The sequence below is a fragment of the Culex quinquefasciatus genome, chromosome 3 (genome assembly GCF_015732765.1).
Source record: "Culex quinquefasciatus strain JHB chromosome 3, VPISU_Cqui_1.0_pri_paternal, whole genome shotgun sequence".
Classification (NCBI taxonomy): Eukaryota; Metazoa; Arthropoda; class Insecta; order Diptera; family Culicidae; genus Culex; species Culex quinquefasciatus.
The window spans coordinates 142,654,212-142,675,344 of NC_051863.1; the positions used below are offsets into that span (position 1 = coordinate 142,654,212).

At 36.2% G+C, this 21,133-nt stretch overlaps 1 protein-coding gene across 2 annotated transcripts in view; it reads right to left on the reverse strand.

Moving 5' to 3' along the window:
* LOC6038405 (anion exchange protein 2) overlaps window positions 1–21,133 on the reverse strand; it is a 149,801-nt gene that overhangs the window by 94,860 nt on the left and 33,808 nt on the right. For both annotated transcript variants that reach the window (XM_038258971.1, XM_038258976.1), the window contains exon 2: window positions 13,949–14,175. In XM_038258971.1, coding sequence (XP_038114899.1) covers window positions 13,949–14,008 — 60 coding nt within the window. In that variant the 5' untranslated portion in view covers window positions 14,009–14,175. The remainder of the gene's footprint in view (window positions 1–13,948; window positions 14,176–21,133) is intronic.

The following is a 21,133-nucleotide window of genomic DNA, read 5'->3' on the forward strand; positions in this document are numbered from 1 at the left end:
CTCATAACTAAGAATAGTATATTTTTTTCAGTGTGTTAGAAACCTGTCCCGCCCGTGTGGATCAATCGGACCGCGCACTGGACTCACAATCCGGAGGTCGCTGGTTCGAATCCCGCAGCGGGCGCTCTAAAGTTCTTTGTGTAAATATGGGTATTCGGCGCCGTCGCTCCGTGCCATACTTTCATACACTTAGGAGCCCAGGGCGGCGAAGTCCTTGTAGATAAAAAGGAAGACACTAGTGGTTGGTACTAGCAATGGTGGCCGACAGCTATAAAGTCAACTTCGTTTAGAAACCTGGATAGTAAATAAGCTTACGTAAATATTAAAACGAGTCAAATTAAAAAGCTGTCAGAGGCAAACTTATGGGAAATTGGACGTGCTTTCCGGTAAAAATAATTTCGCGACTGAAAAATCAAGTCTGTGATTTAGATATGCAAAAAACCATCAAAAAACCTATTTTTTAACATTTTTATTTTTAAAACCGCTGTATCTTCACAAGGATTGGACATAGGACAATGGTCAATATGTAGGCTTTTATGTAAAATTGTCTTGGGAATCGATTCCCACTATCGGTTTTCGAAATTTTGAAGTTTAGACCACTTTTCAAAAAAACAGTTTTAGTAAATAATTTTTGTATTTTTTAGGAGAGACATACCATCTTGCATTTTGCGTGAGTCTTTTTGTAACATTTTAGGCTATTTTCTCAAAAAATTTGAACGAAAAAAATCGTGATTTCATCTTCAAATTTAACTTTTAAACTTAAAAATTGAAAAATCTCATGGAAGTGGCGTGTATTTTTCTTTCAGTGTATTTTTTTTTTCAAAAAGCCCGTCCAATTTCCTACAAGTTTGTCTTCAACCACTTTTTGATATGATGCAACGGATTTGAGTTACAGTAATTTTTAAATCACAAAATACAAAAATATTAAAATAACCTACGCCCTTCTCAAATGTCATTTTCGAGTATAATTGGCTCCATAAACACAAAAATGGCTTATATAGGCCTAGGATGTCTAAAAAGTTTCATTGAAATCGGAGAGGGTCGGGTACAAAAGTACCAGAAAAAAATCCTGATTTGAGCTGGAATTGCTCTAAACTTTAAGTAACAAATACTAAGTTATTTGAATCGAAATCTTAAGGATAAAAATTATAGTCAAAATTTAAAAGGCTGCAAATTTGAGAGAAAAAAAGCAATAACTCCAATCTTGACCCTCTCAAAACCTCTCTGATTAGGATCTTGTGACATGCAGTTTTGATATCTTTATGCCCCAAAACTCAAAGTCAATCGTTCTTCTGTCAGCTTCCAAATTTACAACCAACCTCCCCAAAAAAAGAATCATTCGTGTGCCACCGAGCCTTATCGGGTAAGTCTTTCGCAAAGGCAGTTATAAAAATAGTATCCTTATCAAAAGTCAAGCCACGCCAGCGCGTTGACCACCTTTGCGAAGCAAAAAAAAGGATCAATCGATCCGAAACGTCTAACAAACCGGACCAAACCTGTGTGATAAGGGAGTGGTGGTTGTTGCTTGACGACCCTCGTCTAGTTCAAATCAAGCGAAATCGCCTCCTTTGTCCTGGATGAGACCACGCGAAAAATTTCGGTGCAAACCAGACAAGCTATCTGCTGCTCTCTTTGTAGAAGAAAAGGTGAAAAATGCCCAGACAATCATAACTGACGTAAATTCTCGTTTATGGCTGGAGAATTGCCCTCATTAAGTAATAACAATCGTTAAGCTACCCGCGACGTCTCATTAGTTTATTGCTAGTATAGATGAGTAATGTGTAACAGTGTACAAAATCGCAGATTGACTTACTTTTTTATGTGAAGTTTTTAATTTAAAAAAAATATTGCTAACTATTTTTTAAAATTGGTTTAGGCTACTGTTTTCAAACGACCTTTCTGAACCTATATAATTGACTTTTCTGGTTACATGTTTACTTTATTTTCAGATATTTTCTGAACAATGTTCGCATAGATAAATTTGCTAAAGTTTATTGCATTTGATTCTAAGAAAATCTGATAAGAAAATGTTATCACATTAAATTTTATTAGCTTTTTGTTCAAAGGTCATATAAATCCAATTTTGTACGGTCAATATCTGGATATCTCCCTCACAATATTTTCATTAGACCAAACTATCTAATCGCCATCCAAACAAAACAAAGGAATTAAATTTGAAAAAAAATCAAGCCTATTGTGCTGTCCATCGCATTTTGATAACAGATAAAAAGCAAAGGTCAAGTTGAATTTACCACTCTGTTTTGTGCACGTGGGTGTTTTGATTTGTGATAGTAGAACTGCCATAAAGGACAAGTTTTTGACGAAAAAGAGCGCGTGGGTGGTGAGCTCTAATCTCCACTCGGTAAAGGTTGTTTTGATAAATACAGATACCGCACTGTTGTAGCAGATGGATACAATGTAGAGGACTTTGAGGTTTTCAATAAACTTAAAATGAACTTTAATGCTATTTAAAAAAGAAATCTCTTCTGCCCTTTACTAAAAAATGTTTTTCTTAAAAAAATCTGAGTTTTTTGAGTAATTTTCGTTACAAGACCAACAAATATTTTTTTGTTTTTCTTCTCTCATTTCAGTATTGGTGTATACAACATTTTGTTTAGTTTTTTTTCTGATAATATAAGGCCTATTCTACAAAGCGAGTTGTGGCGCTATAACCACGGAAAATAGTGTCCAGGGCATTCGTGGAAATACAATGTCCCATCCCAGATGGTCCCGGAGTACCAAACCTTCTTAGCATGGTGCTCCCAACGAATACAACCAAATCTCGGAGCGTATGGTGGTGTGTCCCCACGCTTCTTCCTCCCCTGTCGATTCAGAATTGTGTTGTTGTTCGAACACTCAGTGCTCAAACTCAACCCAATTACGAGTCATCTCTGCGATACGGCTTTACGCAGTAGGCCTGGCCGCTTTAACGCTTGTGTTGTTTCAATGCATTCTAATGCAATGGCGCACTACAAATGTTAATAAATGACAAGAAGAGTGCTAGGCGTCATCTAACCTAAGGCACTCTCCAGGATCCCTTCGAAAGATTGGCTGCGCTAGGGTCTGATTAGATTAGATTAGATTAGATTAGATTAGATTAATATAAGGCCTATTCTACATTCTCCAAAGGCAACAAAGTAAAACAACTACAGTTATTGTCACAAATCTAAGTTAAATTTGTTGTTAAATTTGCTCCTCGAAATGTTGATAATTGAAAAAAATGGAATCAAATGGACTTTAATGAAAAAATTGGGCTCCCGATTCTTCTCAAAATTCCTACTAATAAGGTATAATTCAATGAAAGGGTAGCAAATATGTTTTTTTTTGTTGTAAATTTTCCTTACTTAACTGTAAACAATCATGAGACATGTTATTTCGAAGGAAATGTACTTTTCAAATCTTAGACAGACATTTATAACTAAGAAAGAACATATTTTCAGAATTTCTTGGTTTTTATAACTTTTTTAACAATATACTACAAAGTTTTAGAGCAGACAATCTCAAAATAATAGTTTATGCAACAAGTGGTTAAACGATGATCAGCGCGTAAAGTTGATCTTTTCAGAACTCAAATGAGTGTTATAATGAACATTCAGCACTGTTATTGTTGGTGATAAAAAGTTGACCATTTCATCACCATAGAATACTAATGAAAAAAAAAGTATTTTCCAAAATTATCACTTGAATAAAGTTTTACGAAAATCGAACATGGGTAGGGCCAACAGTTGAGTGAAGTTTAAAGAAAATGTTTTACCCAGGCGAGAAACTTTAAATATTTTTCTAAGAAATTAGTCTTTACAGTCCACAGTAAACAATAATCATAGTAATATAGTGGACTATTTCGTTATCGATATTGAAGGGACCGTCGAGAGCGGGAGGTATCAAAATATAGAACGAAACATTAAAGCACACTTCGTGAAGGAACTGACCAAATTATTGACACCTGGAGCAATATTGATATCGAGAAGATCGACAGCCAGAGAGTCGACTATATTACATCTGGGATGTCAGAAAAAATGTGTTTTAACCTCCCTAATATCACTTTTTTCAGTCTAAATTGAGTAAAATTGCATCATAAAAAAGGTAATATTCAACCTTCCACACGGAGAAAAATCAGTTCCCAAAATCGTGAAAAAGTGTTCATGAACGCTTGTTCACGATTTTGGAAACTTATTTTTCTCCGTGCAATATTACACCTTCCGAAATTACACTACTTTTTACTGGTAGGATAACTATTATTATGATTTTTGCGTTTTGTGATAAATTTTGCATCTTAATTCTAAAAAAGCAAAGTAATCCACTTTAACGACAGACGCGAACGAGAAGTGGTCGAGAACAGTCGCTTAAATAGTTAGCTCCTATCGATCTCTCCACAATTTAACAGGGGCCAAGGCCACCTGCATTGTTCGTTTTTTAAACAAAAGGAATTCAACAAAAAGGAAAGTAATGGATCGCGCGCAGAAGAAGAATACCGTGGGATTCGATTTCGGAAGAGACGGCGTAATGCCGACCTTGAAGGAAGCCATCACTTTCCTGGTGCAGGTTCTCAAGATCAAGGACACAGAAGTACACTCGGTGTACCTGGACATTTCGGACAAAACGTTTTTCGTGAAGTTTACCGACGAGATGACGCTGAAGGAGACCACACAACGCTTAAGACAAACGGAAACCTTCAAGTATGCGGACGGGAGGGAAGTGCAAGTCCACGTGGCCGTGGCAGACGGGTTTTTCCGTTACGTTCGGCTGTTTAACCTTCCACCAGAGGTGACGGACGCGGAGATCGCCAAAGCGCTGGCCAAATTTGGCACGGTGCGGCAACTGGTACGCGAAAAACTGCCGTTGGAACTCGGATTCAATGCATTCAGCGGGACTAGGGGGGCGCACATGGAGGTGAAAACAGAAATCCCTCCAGCACTGTACATTGGCCACTACAAGTGTCGCATTTTCTACGAGGGACTGCGAAATCGCTGCTTTACCTGCAAGCAGGAAGGCCATGTGAAGGCGGACTGCCCACAGAAGGCCTCGGCACATCGAACTCCAGCAAGTGACAGAACCCCAGCAATGGATGTGAACCTGTGGACTACGCAGCCGCTCTAAAGGGCCTGGGCTCCCGTTGCCGGCACTTCCGGCACTGCCTTTGCCGGCGATACCGAATGGCGAGCGACTTATGAGCCTGGTGAATGAGCCAGATGACCGGATGATTGTCAGCCCCAAAGAGGGCGGAGATTCCGAAGGAACAGTCAAGCCAGAAAACCGGATGATTGTCAGCCCCAAAGAGGGCGGAGATTCCGAGGAAACGGTGGAGGTAAAGAAGCGGAGGACTGACAGCCCCAAAGAGGGCGGGAAATCCGATGGACGGGTCGAGCCAGATTGGGCGGGCGGAGATTCTGACGGAGCAGGCGATTCAATGGAGATGTCGCCGAACGGAGTGGAACCTCCAAAACCACCACGAGGTCGACCGACGGACAAGACACCAAAAGGAGAAAGTGGTAAGCCGCAGCCACGTTTAACGATTCCTAACCTGCTCAAGGTTCTGGATGGTCGAAGTCGATCAAGGTCGGCGCAAAAGGAGAAACCTAACCCCAAAAACTAACAACAACTAACCCAAAAAAGAAAGAACAACTAACCCTTAACCCAACATGAACTACACGGGCATTATCGCCAGTATCAATCTAAACGCAATTCAGACCAGGCTTAAACTTTCACTTTTTCACGACTTTGTAAAGAACAGTAACGCAGATATTATTTTTTGTCAGGAAGTAGCTTTCAACAATTTTTCATTCATTTTCACCCACCATGCGATAGTTAACGTATGCAGAAATCAAGGCACGGCTATTTTGATTCGTAAAGGTTTGGATTACGATGATATCATCTGTGACCCAAACAGTAGAATTGTTTCAGTATTGGTTAATGGGATTAATTATATTAACGTTTATGGGCACGCTGGATTCCAGCTGAAAAAGAACGGAAACTCTTTTCGCTGAAAATATTGCCATTCACCTTAATAAGGCAGCTGCTCGAGCGCACGTACTGGGTGGGGATTTCAATTGCATATTGGATCCGACTGACACCAAAGGAAATACCAAAAATTTTTGTAATAGTTTGAAAGTACTGACGTCAAAAATGGCCCTCAAGGATGTAGAAAAAGCTCTAAAAAACCAAGCAGTGCAGTACACCTTTTTGAGAGGTGATTCAGCATCTCGTATTGACAGATTTTATGCTTCACAAGATCTTTTAAAATCTGTTTTGAATTTTGAGACCTGGCCTGTGGTCTTCTCAGATCATAGGGCGATTTTGATGAAAATTTCCATTCAAAAGTCAGACTTGGGGACATCATTTGGAAGAGGTTATTGGAAGATAAACACAGCTTTTATTAATGACGATGAATGTGAAAATGAATTTTGTTTTACGTACGAAGCTCTACAACAACGGCACTCGTATGAAAATAATTTTATGAACTGGTGGACGACCCATTTCAAATCCAAGGTTAAAAACTTCTTCAAGATGAAAAGTATTGAATTCAATCGGAACATAGCCATGCGCAAATCTGAATTATACAAAACGTTGATTGAATTATCCTCTAGACAAAATGATAATGAAGATGTTAGCAGGGAAATGGGCTTAACTAAATCCTTAATTTTTAAAATAGAATCTGAAAAATTAAAATATTATGAATCAAAACTTTCCTCAAACAGTATCCTCACCAACGAAAGGACGAACATTTATCAGATTATTTCCAGGCATAAATTCAACCAAAGTAGTAGAATTGAGAAGCTTTTAGATGGGTGTAATGAAATTGTCGGCACAGAGAATATTAAAAGTTTTTATTCAACCATTTTTCTGAAAATTTCAAAAAGCACGACTTTTTAGAACCCAGTTGCAGATCAATGAATTATATTAAAAAAAGACTAAATCAGGACGACTCGAACTCGATAATTGAACCTATTACCGAAGAAGAATTAAAGAAGGTAGTATGGAGTTGTACAAAGAAGAAAACCCCGGGCCCTGACGGTATTTGCTATGAATTTTACGTCAAGCATTTTGATTTAATAAAAAATGATATGATTAAGTTATTTAACGACTTGCTGCGTGGTAATGTTGTAATTCCTTCTTCTTTTTGCGAAGGAGTAATAACATTGATACCAAAATCTGGATGTGCGGAAAACATTTCTGGTTTTCGTCCCATAAGCCTGTTGAATTGTGATTACAAGATTTTTACAAAAATACTTGCAAATCGTATTCAGAATGTTTTGGGAAATATCCTTGAGGAAGGGCAAACTGCATGCGTTAATAGCAAATCATGCGTGGACAGTCTTGACATGCTGAGAAAAATTATTGTCAAAGCTACTGGTTCAAAAAGATTTAAAACTGCAATCGTTAGTTTCGATATGGAACGCGCATTCGACAATGTTAGTCATGATTTATTGTGGAGCATATTAGAAAAATTTAACTTTCCGGACCAGTTTATCGCATGTCTAAGAAATTTATACCGAAATGCTACCGCCAGTGTTCTATTTAACGGGCATTTGACAAATTGTTTTAAAATTGGCAGATCCATTCGACAAGGCTGCCCTCTCTCGATGCTACTTTTCGTAATTTACCTGGAACCATTGATAAGAGAGCTCTATTCTTCTGTTACAGGCATATTACTAGATCATAGTTTTATTAAAGTGGTAGCGTATGCGGACGACGTAACAATGGTTGTTAAAACAGATTATGAGTTTGATAACGTGCTGAAAATTATTGAAGAGTTTGGGAAATGTTCTGGAATTCGATTGAATAGTAAAAAATCTTCTTACGTACGGATTAACAACTGTAAATTAGGACCACAGATTCTTAGAGAGGAAACACAAATAAAGGTACTTGGGATGTTAATTGTAAATAATTGGAAAGATATGATTGATAAAAATTACAGCAAAATTATATCAGCATGCAGAGGGAAATTGAATTCAATCTGCATTAGAAATTTAAATTTTGTTCAAAAATCTTGGATTCTAAATACTTTTATTCTTTCGAAGTGCTGGTATCTTGGTCAAATTTTACCGCCAGACAAACGCCATATTGATGAATTGAAGAAAATGGTGTTAAGATATTTCTGGGGTTCTCAAATTTTTAAAGTTGAAGCAGGACAATTATATTTACCCTTCGAGAGAGGTGGATTAGCGTTAGTTGAGGCAGAGGTAAAATTCAAAGCATTATTCATTAGAAATATCTTATACAAAAATAACGTTGTTAATAGAAAACACTATCTTATAGACAATATTTCTACAAAGAATTTAACTCGGAATACATATGATTGGGTGAACATTGCTATTGAATACGAAGCCTACGATTTTTTGAACACATCGGCACTAATTTATAGCTCGTTGTTGTCTAAACAAAGCTGTGAACCGAAAATCCAGAGCAAGGCGCCAAGTCCTGACTGGTTGAGCACGTGGGAGAATTTTAGTGAAAATTATATGGACTCTGATGCGAAATCTATAATCTATGAAATTTTAAACGATATATATCCAAACAAAGAAAAATTATGCAGCTATAATGTGAGGGGATTAAATAACGCCGAATGCGAGATTTGCCATGAACTTGATACAAACTTACATAGAATAACAAATTGTACAAATTCAAAGGAAATTTGGGAATGGGTAGTTGAAAAAGTGAATGTCAATATGAAGGCAAATCTTCCGGATCCAATGGAAATCCTTTCTGCATACATAGGAACAAAAAATAGAATTTTTCAGGCCGTTTATTGGATTGTGTCAGAAGCTATAGTTTATAATATGAGGCATTACAAGAATCCATCGTTATTTGTATTTAAAAGCATTCTCAGGAATAAAAGGTGGGATCAGCGACAGTTTTTTGTTAGGAGGTTTGGAAAATATGCATTTGTTTTCTAACAGCGTTGTGTATTTAAAGATTTAGATGTACCTACATATGTAACATAAAACAAAAGTGAAATAAAATTGTATTTATTTAAAAAAAAAAAAAAAACGACCCCCGGGTCTTTTGTGGTCTCTGTTGCAAGTTTCTGCTCATTTCTAGGCGTCCGAAGGTTATGTGTGGTGAGTCACTCAAAACCTCTTTTACGCTAATGGACCGACGTTTTACTTCCCCATCCGATAGAAGGCGTGATCAGGGCAAATCTCGTCTCGAAAAATGCCACCGGGACCATCTGGGATTGAACCCAAGCCATACTGGGGTTTAGAGGCTACCACGCTAACCACTAAACCACCGGACCCCATCTTAATTCTATTCGTTTTAAATTAATTTGAGCTATTGCATTTTGGTGTTGATCTAGTGACCAATTCGAACTGGAATAACGTTTGAGAAAATTTTGAATAAACTTTTTGATTATTGCAAAAAAGAACGTTACTTAATCCACCTTTAGGTAGTAGGTGCCTTCCTCGCATTCATAGAGTAATTATACTACACAGCCTCAAAAAAGTGTATAAATAACACTTATTTTTACCAAAATATCTGAGATCTGACCTCAAAAAAGTGTATTTAAAACACTAAAGTACTTATAACTTTTGATAGGGTTGGCAAATCTTCAATCTTTTGACCTCGTTGGAAAGGTCTTTTGATTACCTATCTAACGATCGCATGATGAATCCGGACAACTTTTTCATCCAAATATTTGAGTATCAAAAAAGTGTATAAATAACACTTAAGTGCTAATAACTTTTGATGGGTTTGTCAGATCTTCAATCTTTTGAACGCGTTGGAAAAGTCTTTCAAATACCTTTCTAATGATGGGCTTTCTTACAAAAACCACCCTTTTCACAATTTTTTTTTTTGCATAACTTTTGAAGTACTTTTTTAAACTTCATAATATTCACTAGGGTCTTGTGGGACCCCAAGACGGATCAAATGAGACCAAAACGGTCCAAATCGGTTCAGCCAGTCCGGAGATAATCGTAAACACGCACAGACATTTGTTCAGAATTTGATTCTGAGTCGATAGGTATACGTGAAGGGGGGGTCGAATTATGAAGTTAATTTTTCGAGTGATTTTATAGCCTTTCCTCATTGAGGTGAGGAAGGCAAAACAATATCATTCATGGAAACTTATCAACTTTCAGATAAAATTTCATTTCAATAAATTTTCTCTTGAAAAAAAAAATCCGAAGTCATGCAATAGTTTAACATTTGAACAAGCAGTTTTAAAGTTTCTGAAAAGCTTAATACAGAAAGCAATTTTAGCAGTATTGGTAAAATAAATCGGTTGTTGAAAGTTTTTACCCGTATTTTTTTTTTTTGAAATTAAATATGTTTTTATTGAACTTTCTTATAATAATTACATTTCATTTACATTCTAAGTGGTATGGCTAATGCTCTTCATCTTTGTTTTATTTTTCGTTTTATTATTAACTGTTCACATTCGTTTATTTACTTCAAATTGTTTTACATTTTTGCATTGAATCGAATACATTTGGGTAAAAAAGAAAAAAAAATCACTTTAAAAACTAAAAAAAAAAAAATAAATTAAAACTAAAAAATGTAAATTCATTGAAACATTCAAAATCATTAGAGCGAGTAAACTACGAACTGTATTTTAAGATAAATCCTCCAAGCGTTCTTACTTGTTCCGCACGAGTTTTGCAACCACGCAGTGTTATTGTCATCTCGATGAAAATGTTCAGAAGTTCTTGTGGTGAAAACAGGTCACTACTGCCTTCACCCGTTGATGTTGGTTGGTTTTCCCTCGGTTGCTAACTGAAGCCAGGAGGTGTTGTATTCTCTGCAACTTTTTGCCGCTGATTCAACGGCAATGGCTGCAGATTTGGAACCACTCGAACAGATCCCGCTCCAGGTGACGCCAAAGCAGGAAAATCCACGTCCGTGTATGCTGGTGGTGTTTTGCGACGATTTGGTTGGTGCCTCGTCGTCGCTTGCTGCCGAATTTTTACAAACTCAGCTCGTTTTGGGCAGCTCCGATTCTTGGTCGAATGGTCGCCGCCGCAATTGAAGCATTGCGCTTCGATGTTCTCGTTGATTGTTTGGCAAGCTTGAGTTTTGTGCTCACCTCCGCAGGTTGCACAACGACTCTTGATGAAACAGTTCCTTCCACCATGCCCAAACTGCAAGCAGTTCGAACATTGTGTCACGTCACGGTGCACTGGACGATAACGTTCCCAAGTCACGATGATGTTGAAAATTGCCCGAACTGCTTTCAGCTCAGACGGCGTTGTCGATCCTTTCTCGAGATGAACCAGGTACAGTTGATCACGATACTTGATGTCCTTGTTGTGTCTCGTCATCTTGAAGACTTCGATCACGTTCAACTTAAGAGTTTTGAGCTCTTCTGCCAGCACACTCACATCCATGTCGTACAGGCCTCGGAGGACCTGTTTCATGGGGCGTTTACCTGGATCGTCATGGCTGTAGTATTCAATCTTGGTGTTGTTCAGGAAATCCCGAACGTAGTTGTAATCCTTTCTGGTAGGTAGCAGAATTTTGAGTCCATCAGCACACAAGCGAATGGAAGCTCGTAAAGCACCAGATTTGATAAACCCGGTCAGCCACTTTCGCACCGAATCCGATGACGATGTTTTCACAAAATGGGTGGCAACTTTTCCCGTCGTTCAAATTCTTCCTTCTCGCTCACGTCCACAGGAGGGTAGCGAACTGGTTTCCAGACGAATTTTGAGCGTCCTTGCTCAAACTGCCTGGCTTTGCAGGTAGCGCTTCGGCATTCTTTAGCTTCTTCAAATCTGCCGATCCTGCTGGTGAGGACCGCCTCTTTTTCTTGCCGTGAGGCATTTTTTGCACTTTTTAGCACTTTTTTGTGTGTGAGGGACGCACGTCTGACTCGCTTCTCTGCTGATCGCAGACTCCTTTTACCCGTATTTAAGCATAAGATTTTAGATAAAGTTGACGCCAAACAACTAATTGCTCTTGTCTTCAAACATAAATAATAATAATTTGCTAAATTACCAGATGATATGAGGAACTATAGCTAGTCTTAAATATTTATTTTATAATAAGTTGTGTATGAACACAATTATATTTTTATCAAGTTTTTTAGAATTTGTTTGTAATTTAAAATGATTGAATTGATTATTAGGATACTCTTTTGCTGACTTAAACAGTTTAAGCAATTTTGTATGTATGTATGTATGTATTTGAACCCCCGTCTTGGCAGGACTTGGCCATGACCACAGTATATTTCAACTGAGACGGTTCGGTTAGTAACCACCATATATCTCAAGAACCTTTGAAGCGAATACCTTTCTCTGGCTAACGATTTGTTCTGAAATTGTACAGGCAGAGATCGGTAATGCAGATGACTCGGGCCAGGCAATCCACGACTCCCTCGTCCAGTTCATGAGTATATGAGATGGCCCTGGGCTGTTTTTGAGATGTTGTTAGTAGGGGAAATAAACCCATTTTAAGCATAATAAGCGGTCTTGTTTGAATGATGCTGGATAATCTGGAGTGTTCCTTGAAATTCAGTAAAACCAAGTACACCAACGAGTAGAGCAACTTTTTGTGAACATTTCTGTTTATTTTCACTTTTATTTAAAGTTATGCTATTCCTTTTACAAGCATTTTAAAAAAATATTTCAAAAACGCATTCTAATCAGTCGTGTGCATTGGGCCACGTCCATTTTTCTATTTTCAGCTTAGTTCTTTTTTTCTTCCAACGCTCGTTTGGGTCTGCTTCGTGCTGCCAAAATTGATGAAATTTTGAGCGAACACTCACGAAAAGTAGCATTTATAAAGAAAGTTTCCTGGCAACACCACAAGCGCTGGTGGTGGTGTTGGTGGCCACCCTTTGTTCTTTATTTGCCTTCGCTTCTCGCTCGGTTTTTTCAGCCTTCGATTAGAATGGATGGTCAAAATTGAAACGTCAAAAGACTTAGCGCGTTTGTTTTTTTGATGGCGCTTGCTAATTATTTACATGTTTCGGGATTATTTTTCAAGTGAGTGACTAAGTAACGGTCAAAAGAACATGTTGCCGGTAGTTGGAAGCAATTTTATATCTTAAGCGCTTTGAAATCGTTAGCGCAAGTGAAAAGATATTGATGGCGACTTTCGTTAAGCAGTTAACCTCTGATCTTGCGTGTGGATGTGTGTGCCACCAAAATGATGAGAAATGGTCTCGCAAAATAGAAATTATGATCAAACGTGCATTAAATTTGATCTTTTTGGCCAGTAAGTGGCATACATTTGCGTGCTTACTCGAGGAGGTGCTGTTGCTGGTAAGTTTACAGTCTAAATAGTATTTTTGGAGCTTTAATCAAGCATCAAACTCTCCATAAGACGAAGATAGGTGTTTGATTAGAAAGGGTATATTTCCCCTAGTTATATAATGGTTTGATATGTTATACCTTGTGACATTATTTCGCCACTACGGATCAATTCAGTTCTAGAGCATTTACTCCATGATGGCCGACTGGTTAGCGTCCCAGACCATCAATCCAAAGGTGTGAGTTCGAATCCCACCTGATTCTTAAAGCTTTTTTGTTCATATTCAAAGTTCAATTCCTGATTCCAAATTTCAAGTGAACCGACCGGGATTTGATCCCTGAACCTTCTGCTTTCGAGGCAGAAGCCGCTACCATTAAGCCACGGAGCCGGTTAAACAGTTTAAGCAATTTTGTCAAGAAACTAACAACAATAATGCATAGATTCATGCTTTTGTCGACTGATATTTTTAGGCATTTAACGGTGCACATCAGCCAGAACATTTGCACCCAGATTTTTGTTACAGACATTTTAGTATCTTCAAAACTACGGGAACTATCGATATAATTTTTTATTCATCCCCTAAGCTACTATTTCGATACAGATTTACAACAAAATTTGTCAATTTTTATAATCACATTATTTCAGGATTGGGTCCGTAAGTTCAACAATTTTGGAAAAAGAAGACTACAACTTCCTTGGTTACAGTGTACCCTTAACTTAAGAAATTTCAAAACGTATTCTTGATTCACCGACTTACCTCCTTGGTGTTGAATCCCAGGAAGGACAGCTTTCTGACGTTATTATCGCGGCGACTCATTTTTTCTTCCACAGCATCAATTCCGAGTTTTCCACCACTTTTTTTTCACTGTATTTTCACGGATTTTAACTGGAAATTGTCGACTATGGAAGCACTTTTGGTAAAACACACTCTACTAATCACACATAAGCTTCGCTCTCCCCAGGAACTGAATCACTCCAAACAATCTGAAAGTAAAATTGGAGAAAAATAAAGTATTGTTAAAATGATGTACAAATTCGGAATTACATAACGAAGAAACAAAATTAAGCACCGTAAAAAAAGGAACACCAATCACCGGCCAGCGCGCAATCGGTACTGATTCCCAGAAAACAATTCCAACCTCAAGTTCCAAACTTTATCTGCCGGCCAAAATGGAGCAAAAATAGCGCGAATCATACAAAACGAGGTGTCAACGGGAGCTTGATTATCTCACCCTGGTGGTGTCCAGCAACGCTACGCTTGATAAACTTGTGACTTGTGCCAGTCGTTTTTTAATTTTCCAAAAACCGAAACTGGGCGTCTTTTTATCGATTCCAGACTTCGATACGCGAGATAAAGACTTTGTTACCGACCTGTTAAACAGCGAAACAGTAGCAGCTCCTAGAAATGGTCCGTTATCTCCGCCGTGGACTGTGCCCTGAACTGCTGCATTTTTGCAAAACCAACCGAGGGTATTTATTAGCTAACTCAGCGGGCGAATGTTCCGTGCAATCTTCGTAACCAAATTTCACGATAGACAAACAAAGTTATTTGGACAAATGTTTGCTCGGCAAGATTAACGAATCCAAGTTTTTTTTTTAAACAGTTGAAAATATGAAGAAATGAAGCATTCAAAACCAAAATTTAAAATTCATATGATGAATGTATCACTAAAAATCATTCAATTTTACAAATAATAATAAAACAATGTAGCATTTTTTTTATGATCAGCTGACATACCTTATTTATTGTTTGCATAAACGAACAACTTTTGGCACGCTTCCTTATCAGCTCCAACAATCGCAATACATAATCGCTATGTACACAAAAATACGAATTTTCAAGTTTGTTCAACTTTTGTTGTCAAGGTACTTAGTTTTCAATGCAGGTTTATCTCCAGGATTCGTTTGTTTAATATTCACGCGATACGATTAAGGTAAACACAAGCAAGTTGTTTTGCAAATTTTCTTCATATTTCCCTTGCAATTAAATTGACCTTCAGTTCAAACTTTAAAAAAGCAAAATCCACCCACGCTGATATCATATCTCGTACACATGACTTTGGAGCAAACCGAGCTCGTCAAAACATTGACGCGTCGAGGTCGCGCGCCACAGCTCTCAAGTGGACATGTGACTGATAATAATTCGTCTAGTGTAAATTACACCCACCCGATAAGCTACCGGACAAGCCCGAATCGACAGGTTCGTAATCCCCGGCTGGTAATCTGGGACAATAAAATTTGACCAAAAAGCATAAGTCAGCACACGCCTACGGGATTAGGGCAGGTGGAAAATTTGGAGTCGGAATGAATGAAATTATTCAGTGCCGCAGGCGAACGTCATTTTAGTCAGTTTTGTGATAATTATATTGGTTTGGCGCGTGACTCTTTGATATCCAGTTTATCGTTTTGTTATCGTGTGCGAAATAAAGTTACAGGAAAGATAAAAATGTGATTTCAACGAAATCACAAGTTTAATCAAAATGAACCCTTCTACAAGTTTAAACAAAATAAAAACAGCAGTTGTTTTTACCGGATTAAATTTTAAGAAATTTATTTAGGTTAATATTTTGCAAGTGGTTGATTTTAATACGTTTTCATCATTTTGTAGCTCGAAAACGTGAAAATATAACAAAAATTGTATCAAAAGGACTTTTATGTTCAAACTGTAAAAAATCAAGAGACATATGTCATTTTAAGAAAAACTTAATTTAATTTTTTGATTGCAAAAGTCCAGAGGAGCATTTTTTTCATTCAGAAAAATATTTGTTGCAGATTTGAAAAGTACATAGAATTTTCCTTAAAATAACATGTTTCTCAATAATATTTTACAGTTGAAGGAAATGGCAGCGTTTTTAATATTATGGATTTACGTCAAACATAACTCTTCAAACGGTCTTAAAAATAGATAATATTTTTCATATCATATTTCATATTCATTTCGTTATGTCCAATTTTTTTAAAATTCAGACAGAAAATTGTAGGAAATTATCTCAGCTGCTCCATTTCTTTGTTTTTTTCCGTCGTGAAACTACTTACGTTTCCTGTCATGTTCGAGCGACGAATTGGCCTACTTTTCTCTACCAAAAAATATTACCTTTCAATACCAGTGCTAAAAGTTCTACTTTTTGGCACTGGAATGGGTGCTGAAAAGTTGAACTTTTCTGCACTAGTATCGAAAAATATTTTTTTTCAATAATTTTGTTGTTTTGAACGGTGAATTAAAAAGCGTTTTTCGGAATTGCAAAACATGTTTTGCAACTCATTGCATTCTTTTTGCAACTTTTTAGACATACATACTACAATTTCGGAGGCGCTTTCCCTTCAAAAAGTATTTTAAAATTGTAAAAAAAAGGGAAAACAGAAATATATACCAGAAAGTTCATTGTGAACGCTTAATTTTATTAAAATAAATACGGTAAACATGACGAGTGCTGAAAAAAACATGTTTTGCAAAGAGTTCCATAAATCATATTTTGTAGTGAAAAGTTGAAAAGTTCAACTTTTCATTCTTTTATTTTTAAAAGAGAAAAGTAGGCCTTGTCGTCATGCGTAAATAACAGGAAAGGTAATTAGTTTCACAACGAAATTGTAAAAAATATTTTTTTGTTCATTTTTTCAAAACATTTTGAAAAACACTAATGAGCAATTCTCTACCAAAACCGGAAATGGATTTTATTTGTATTTTTTGATTTGGCTCAAACTTTGTGGGGGCCTTCCCTATGACCAAATAAGCTATTTTGTGTTATTGGTTCACCCATACAAGTCTCCATACAATTTTGGCAGCTGTCCATACAAAAATGATATGTAAATATTCAAACAGCTGTAACTTTTGAGTGAATTTTCTGATCAATTTGGTGTCTTCGGCAAAGTTGTGGGTATTGTTGAGGACTTTTGAGAAAAAAATAGGTACACGGAAAAAAAAATTGCAGATTTTTTTATCAACTTTTTTTTCACTAAAACTCAATTTCCCAAAATACATATTTTTTGATTTTCGAGATTTTTTGATATGTTTTAGGGGACAAAAATCCGCAACTTTTGAGCCATAGAGAAACATGGTCAAAAAATCTGCCGCCGAGTTATGAATTTTTGAAAAAAATGTGATTTTTGGAAAAAACGAAGTTTCATGCAAAAACAAGTTTGACTTTATTTTTTAATGCAAAATTGAAATTGCAATCGAAAAGTACTTTACAGATTTTTTGATAAGGGGCTCCGTTTTCAAGATATAGCCACAGAAAGTTTGATTTTAGCGAAATAAGGCCCAAACATTGAATATTACGCCCATTTAAAATGCTAGTCTTGATTTAAAAAATTTCAAAATATTTTTTTCGAAAAGATCGGAAAATTTCACGAATGTTTCATGTATTAACATTGAAAATCGGACTATTAATTGCTGAGATATCGTCATTAGAAAATGGTGGGCTGTTTGGGTGAGACTTAGAAAACTTCAATTTTCGTGTTTCTTTTTCTTTAAGCCGCTGTATCTCAGCAACCAGAGGTCCAATCTTCAATGTTTCTTAGACAATTTTATAGCAAATTTTCTGAACTTTTCAAAAAAAATATTTTTAGAAATGGTCACTCATGGTTACTATTTTTAAAAATTGAAAAACTGCAAATATTTCGCTAAAATCAAACTTTCTGTGGCTATATCTTGAAAACGGAGCCCTTTATCAAAAAATCTGCAAAGTACTTTTCGATTGCAAATTCAATTTTGCATTAAAAAATAAAGTCAAACTTGTTTTTGCATGAAACTTCGATTTTTTCCAAAAATCACTATTTTTCAAAAATTCATAACTCGGCGGCAGATTTTTTGACCATGTTTCTCTATGGCTCAAAAGTTGCGGATTTTTGTCCCCTAAAACATATAAAAAATCTCGAAAATCAAAAATACGTATTTTGGGAAATTGAGTTTTAGTGAAAAAAAAGTTGATAAAAAAATCTGCAAATTTTTTTTTCCGTGTACCTATTTTTTTCTCAAAAGTCCTCAACAATACCTACAACTTTGTCGAAGACACCAAATTGATCAGAAAATTCACTCAAAATTTACAGCTGTTTGAATATTTACATACCATTTTTGTATGGACAGCTGCCAAAATTGTATGAAGACTTGTATGGGTGAACCAATGACGCAAAATAGCTTATTTGGTCATAGGGAAGGCCCCCACAAAGTTTGAGCCAAATCAAAAAATACAAAAAATAAAAATGGTCGAAATCGGCCGATTTCGTAGAGAGTTGCTCTAATTTCAAAAAAAAAAAAACAGAACTCCGGATCAGATTTTGCACCATCATGCACTATGGCTATAAAGATGTCTTTCTTAATCCCCTAAGACATATAAAAAATGAAAATTATAAAATACGTATTTTTGGAATTCAACTCTTAGTGATACATAATAAAATGTAAATGAAAATCGATTTTTTTTAAACGGACACTTTCAAAGTAAGAAAATGTATTAAAAAGCTAATTAAAAAAAAGTGATGAAAAAAAATACTTAAAACATTGAATGTTAAAAACCAAAAGTATTTCAGTAATTTAGATTTCACTGAATTCTCAGTTAGCTGACATCGTTTACTGAAATTTCAGTAAAATGATTGTCAAAACAATTGAAATTTCAGCAAAAGATACGTCAAATAATTTTGCTGAAATTTCAGTAAATTGCTTTTGTCAGTTTGACAGATCATTTGCTGAAGATTCAGCAGTCGTTTCAGTTAACAAAATTTGATTTTGGCATTAGTTATTCACATTTTTCTAACAATTGTCTCTAAAGATCACTATACAAAATTTTTAAAACACAACACATTTGAAAGAGGATATTTTCTCGGCAGCATCCAAACAATATCCAACAATATTGTAATTTTTTTTAAATCAAGACTTACATTTCAAAAAAGCGTAATATTTTTGAAATGTAAGTCGTGATTGAAAAAAAATAAAATATTGTTTTCGGAAAGATCGGAAAATTTCACGAATGTTTTATATTTTGACATTGAACATCGGACCATTAGTTGCTGAGATATCGACATTAGAAAGTGGTGGGTTGTTTGTGTGAGACTGAGAAAACATCAATTTTCCTGTTTTTAAATCTTTGCATGGCAATATCTCAGCAACTAAAGGTTGTATCAACAAAGTTCAAAAAAGCAAAATATAGAGAATTTTCTCTGCCTTTCAAAAATATTTTTCAAAGTTGTGCAAACATGTGCACTAATTTAAAAAAAAAATGAATAACTGCGACAATTTTCAAAAAAGTTAACTAAAAATGGCTATAACTTGAAAATGGTGCACTTTATCAAAATTTCACTATAGTACTTTTTGGTTTCAAATTAAATTTTACATCGATAAATGAAGTTTAAAAAAATTTGCGACCAATATTTTGATTTTTTCAAAATCAGTATTGATTCAGAAATTCATAACTCAGTCAAAGATTTTATGCCCGTTCTGAAAATGTCTGAAAAGTTAACATTTAATGTCCCCTAAAACAAATCAGAAAATAAGAAAAATTAAAAATAGTGTTTGTAAACCAGTGGTCCTGATTTTCGGTTCAATGAACAGAAACCACTCACTCATCGCCTAGCCATTCGTCGCCTATTCCAACCCGCTAGCATTCATGAGCGAATGAGTCTCGCAAGCAGTCAGCGAGTGGCCCGAACTGTTCACTCAGCGAACAAATACATCGTGAAAATATTTGCCTACTCCGTCGCTCGACGACACTCACACACTAATATACTCAGCGAAGAGCCATTCTCACAAAATGCCAGCGCAGCAGTCTTTTTGTCTTCACGCCCTCAGTTTGCCATCAATTTGATTTTTTCTTGGTGGAAGTTTCTTTGAATGATTTCTATAATGTTATGAAATCAAAATAAATGCACAATTTAAATGATAATATTGATTTTAGGCAACCCAAATTAATGAGTATAACGCAGCGCATCACAGAAAAAATGTTTTCAGTTCAGAGTGATCGGAGATGATCGGCCTGCCTGAGCCGTTCGGAGACTGAGCCGATCAGAGAGAGAAGGAAAGTAGAAGAGAGAGTGTTTAGGAGCGAATGGTGTGAAAGTGACAAACGGTAGGAATTCATCAGGGCAGTATCGCGTCGCCTGCTATTTGTGTTCGCGAATGGAATGGTTGATTTTGAGCAATCAGGACCCTTGTTTGAAAACCAAGTTTTAGTGACAAAAAGTGATATTAAAAATCACAAAAAAAATGTTTACCGTGTATATTTTTTGAGTGTAGTACTTATCCATACCTACAACTTTGCCGAAGACACCGAAGCGATCAAAAATTTCCTTCATAAGGCACAGATTTTTGAATTTTCATATATCATTTTTGTATGGACAGCTGCCAAATTTGTATGGAAAATTATATGGACAAACTAATGATACGAAATGGCCTTTGGGCATACCGAAGCACAAAAAAAGTTTCACAAAATATTTCAAAATTAACGACATGCATAATCAAAATCACACAAAAATAAAAACATGAGAAAACATTCACTGAAAACTGTAAAGTTTACAGTTTTCAGTGAATGTTTTCTCATGTTTTTATTTTTGTGTGATTTTGATTATGCATGTCGTTAATTTTGAAATATTTTGTGAAACTTTTTTTGTGCTTCGGTATGCCCAAAGGCCATTTCGTATCATTAGTTTGTCCATATAATTTTCCATACAAATTTGGCAGCTGTCCATACAAAAATGATATATGAAAATTCAAAAATCTGTGCCTTATGAAGGAAATTTTTGATCGCTTCGGTGTCTTCGGCAAAGTTGTAGGTATGGATAAGTACTACACCAGGGGTGCCCAAAGTATGGCCCGCGGGCCAAACGTGGCCCGCGATGTGATATTTTGTGGCCCGCGGACCCATTTTTAATGATCATGTAAAATGGCCCGTTGACCACTTGCAAAGTGATTTTATACTTTTTCAAAATTATGGTTTATTTTAATTTTTTATATGAC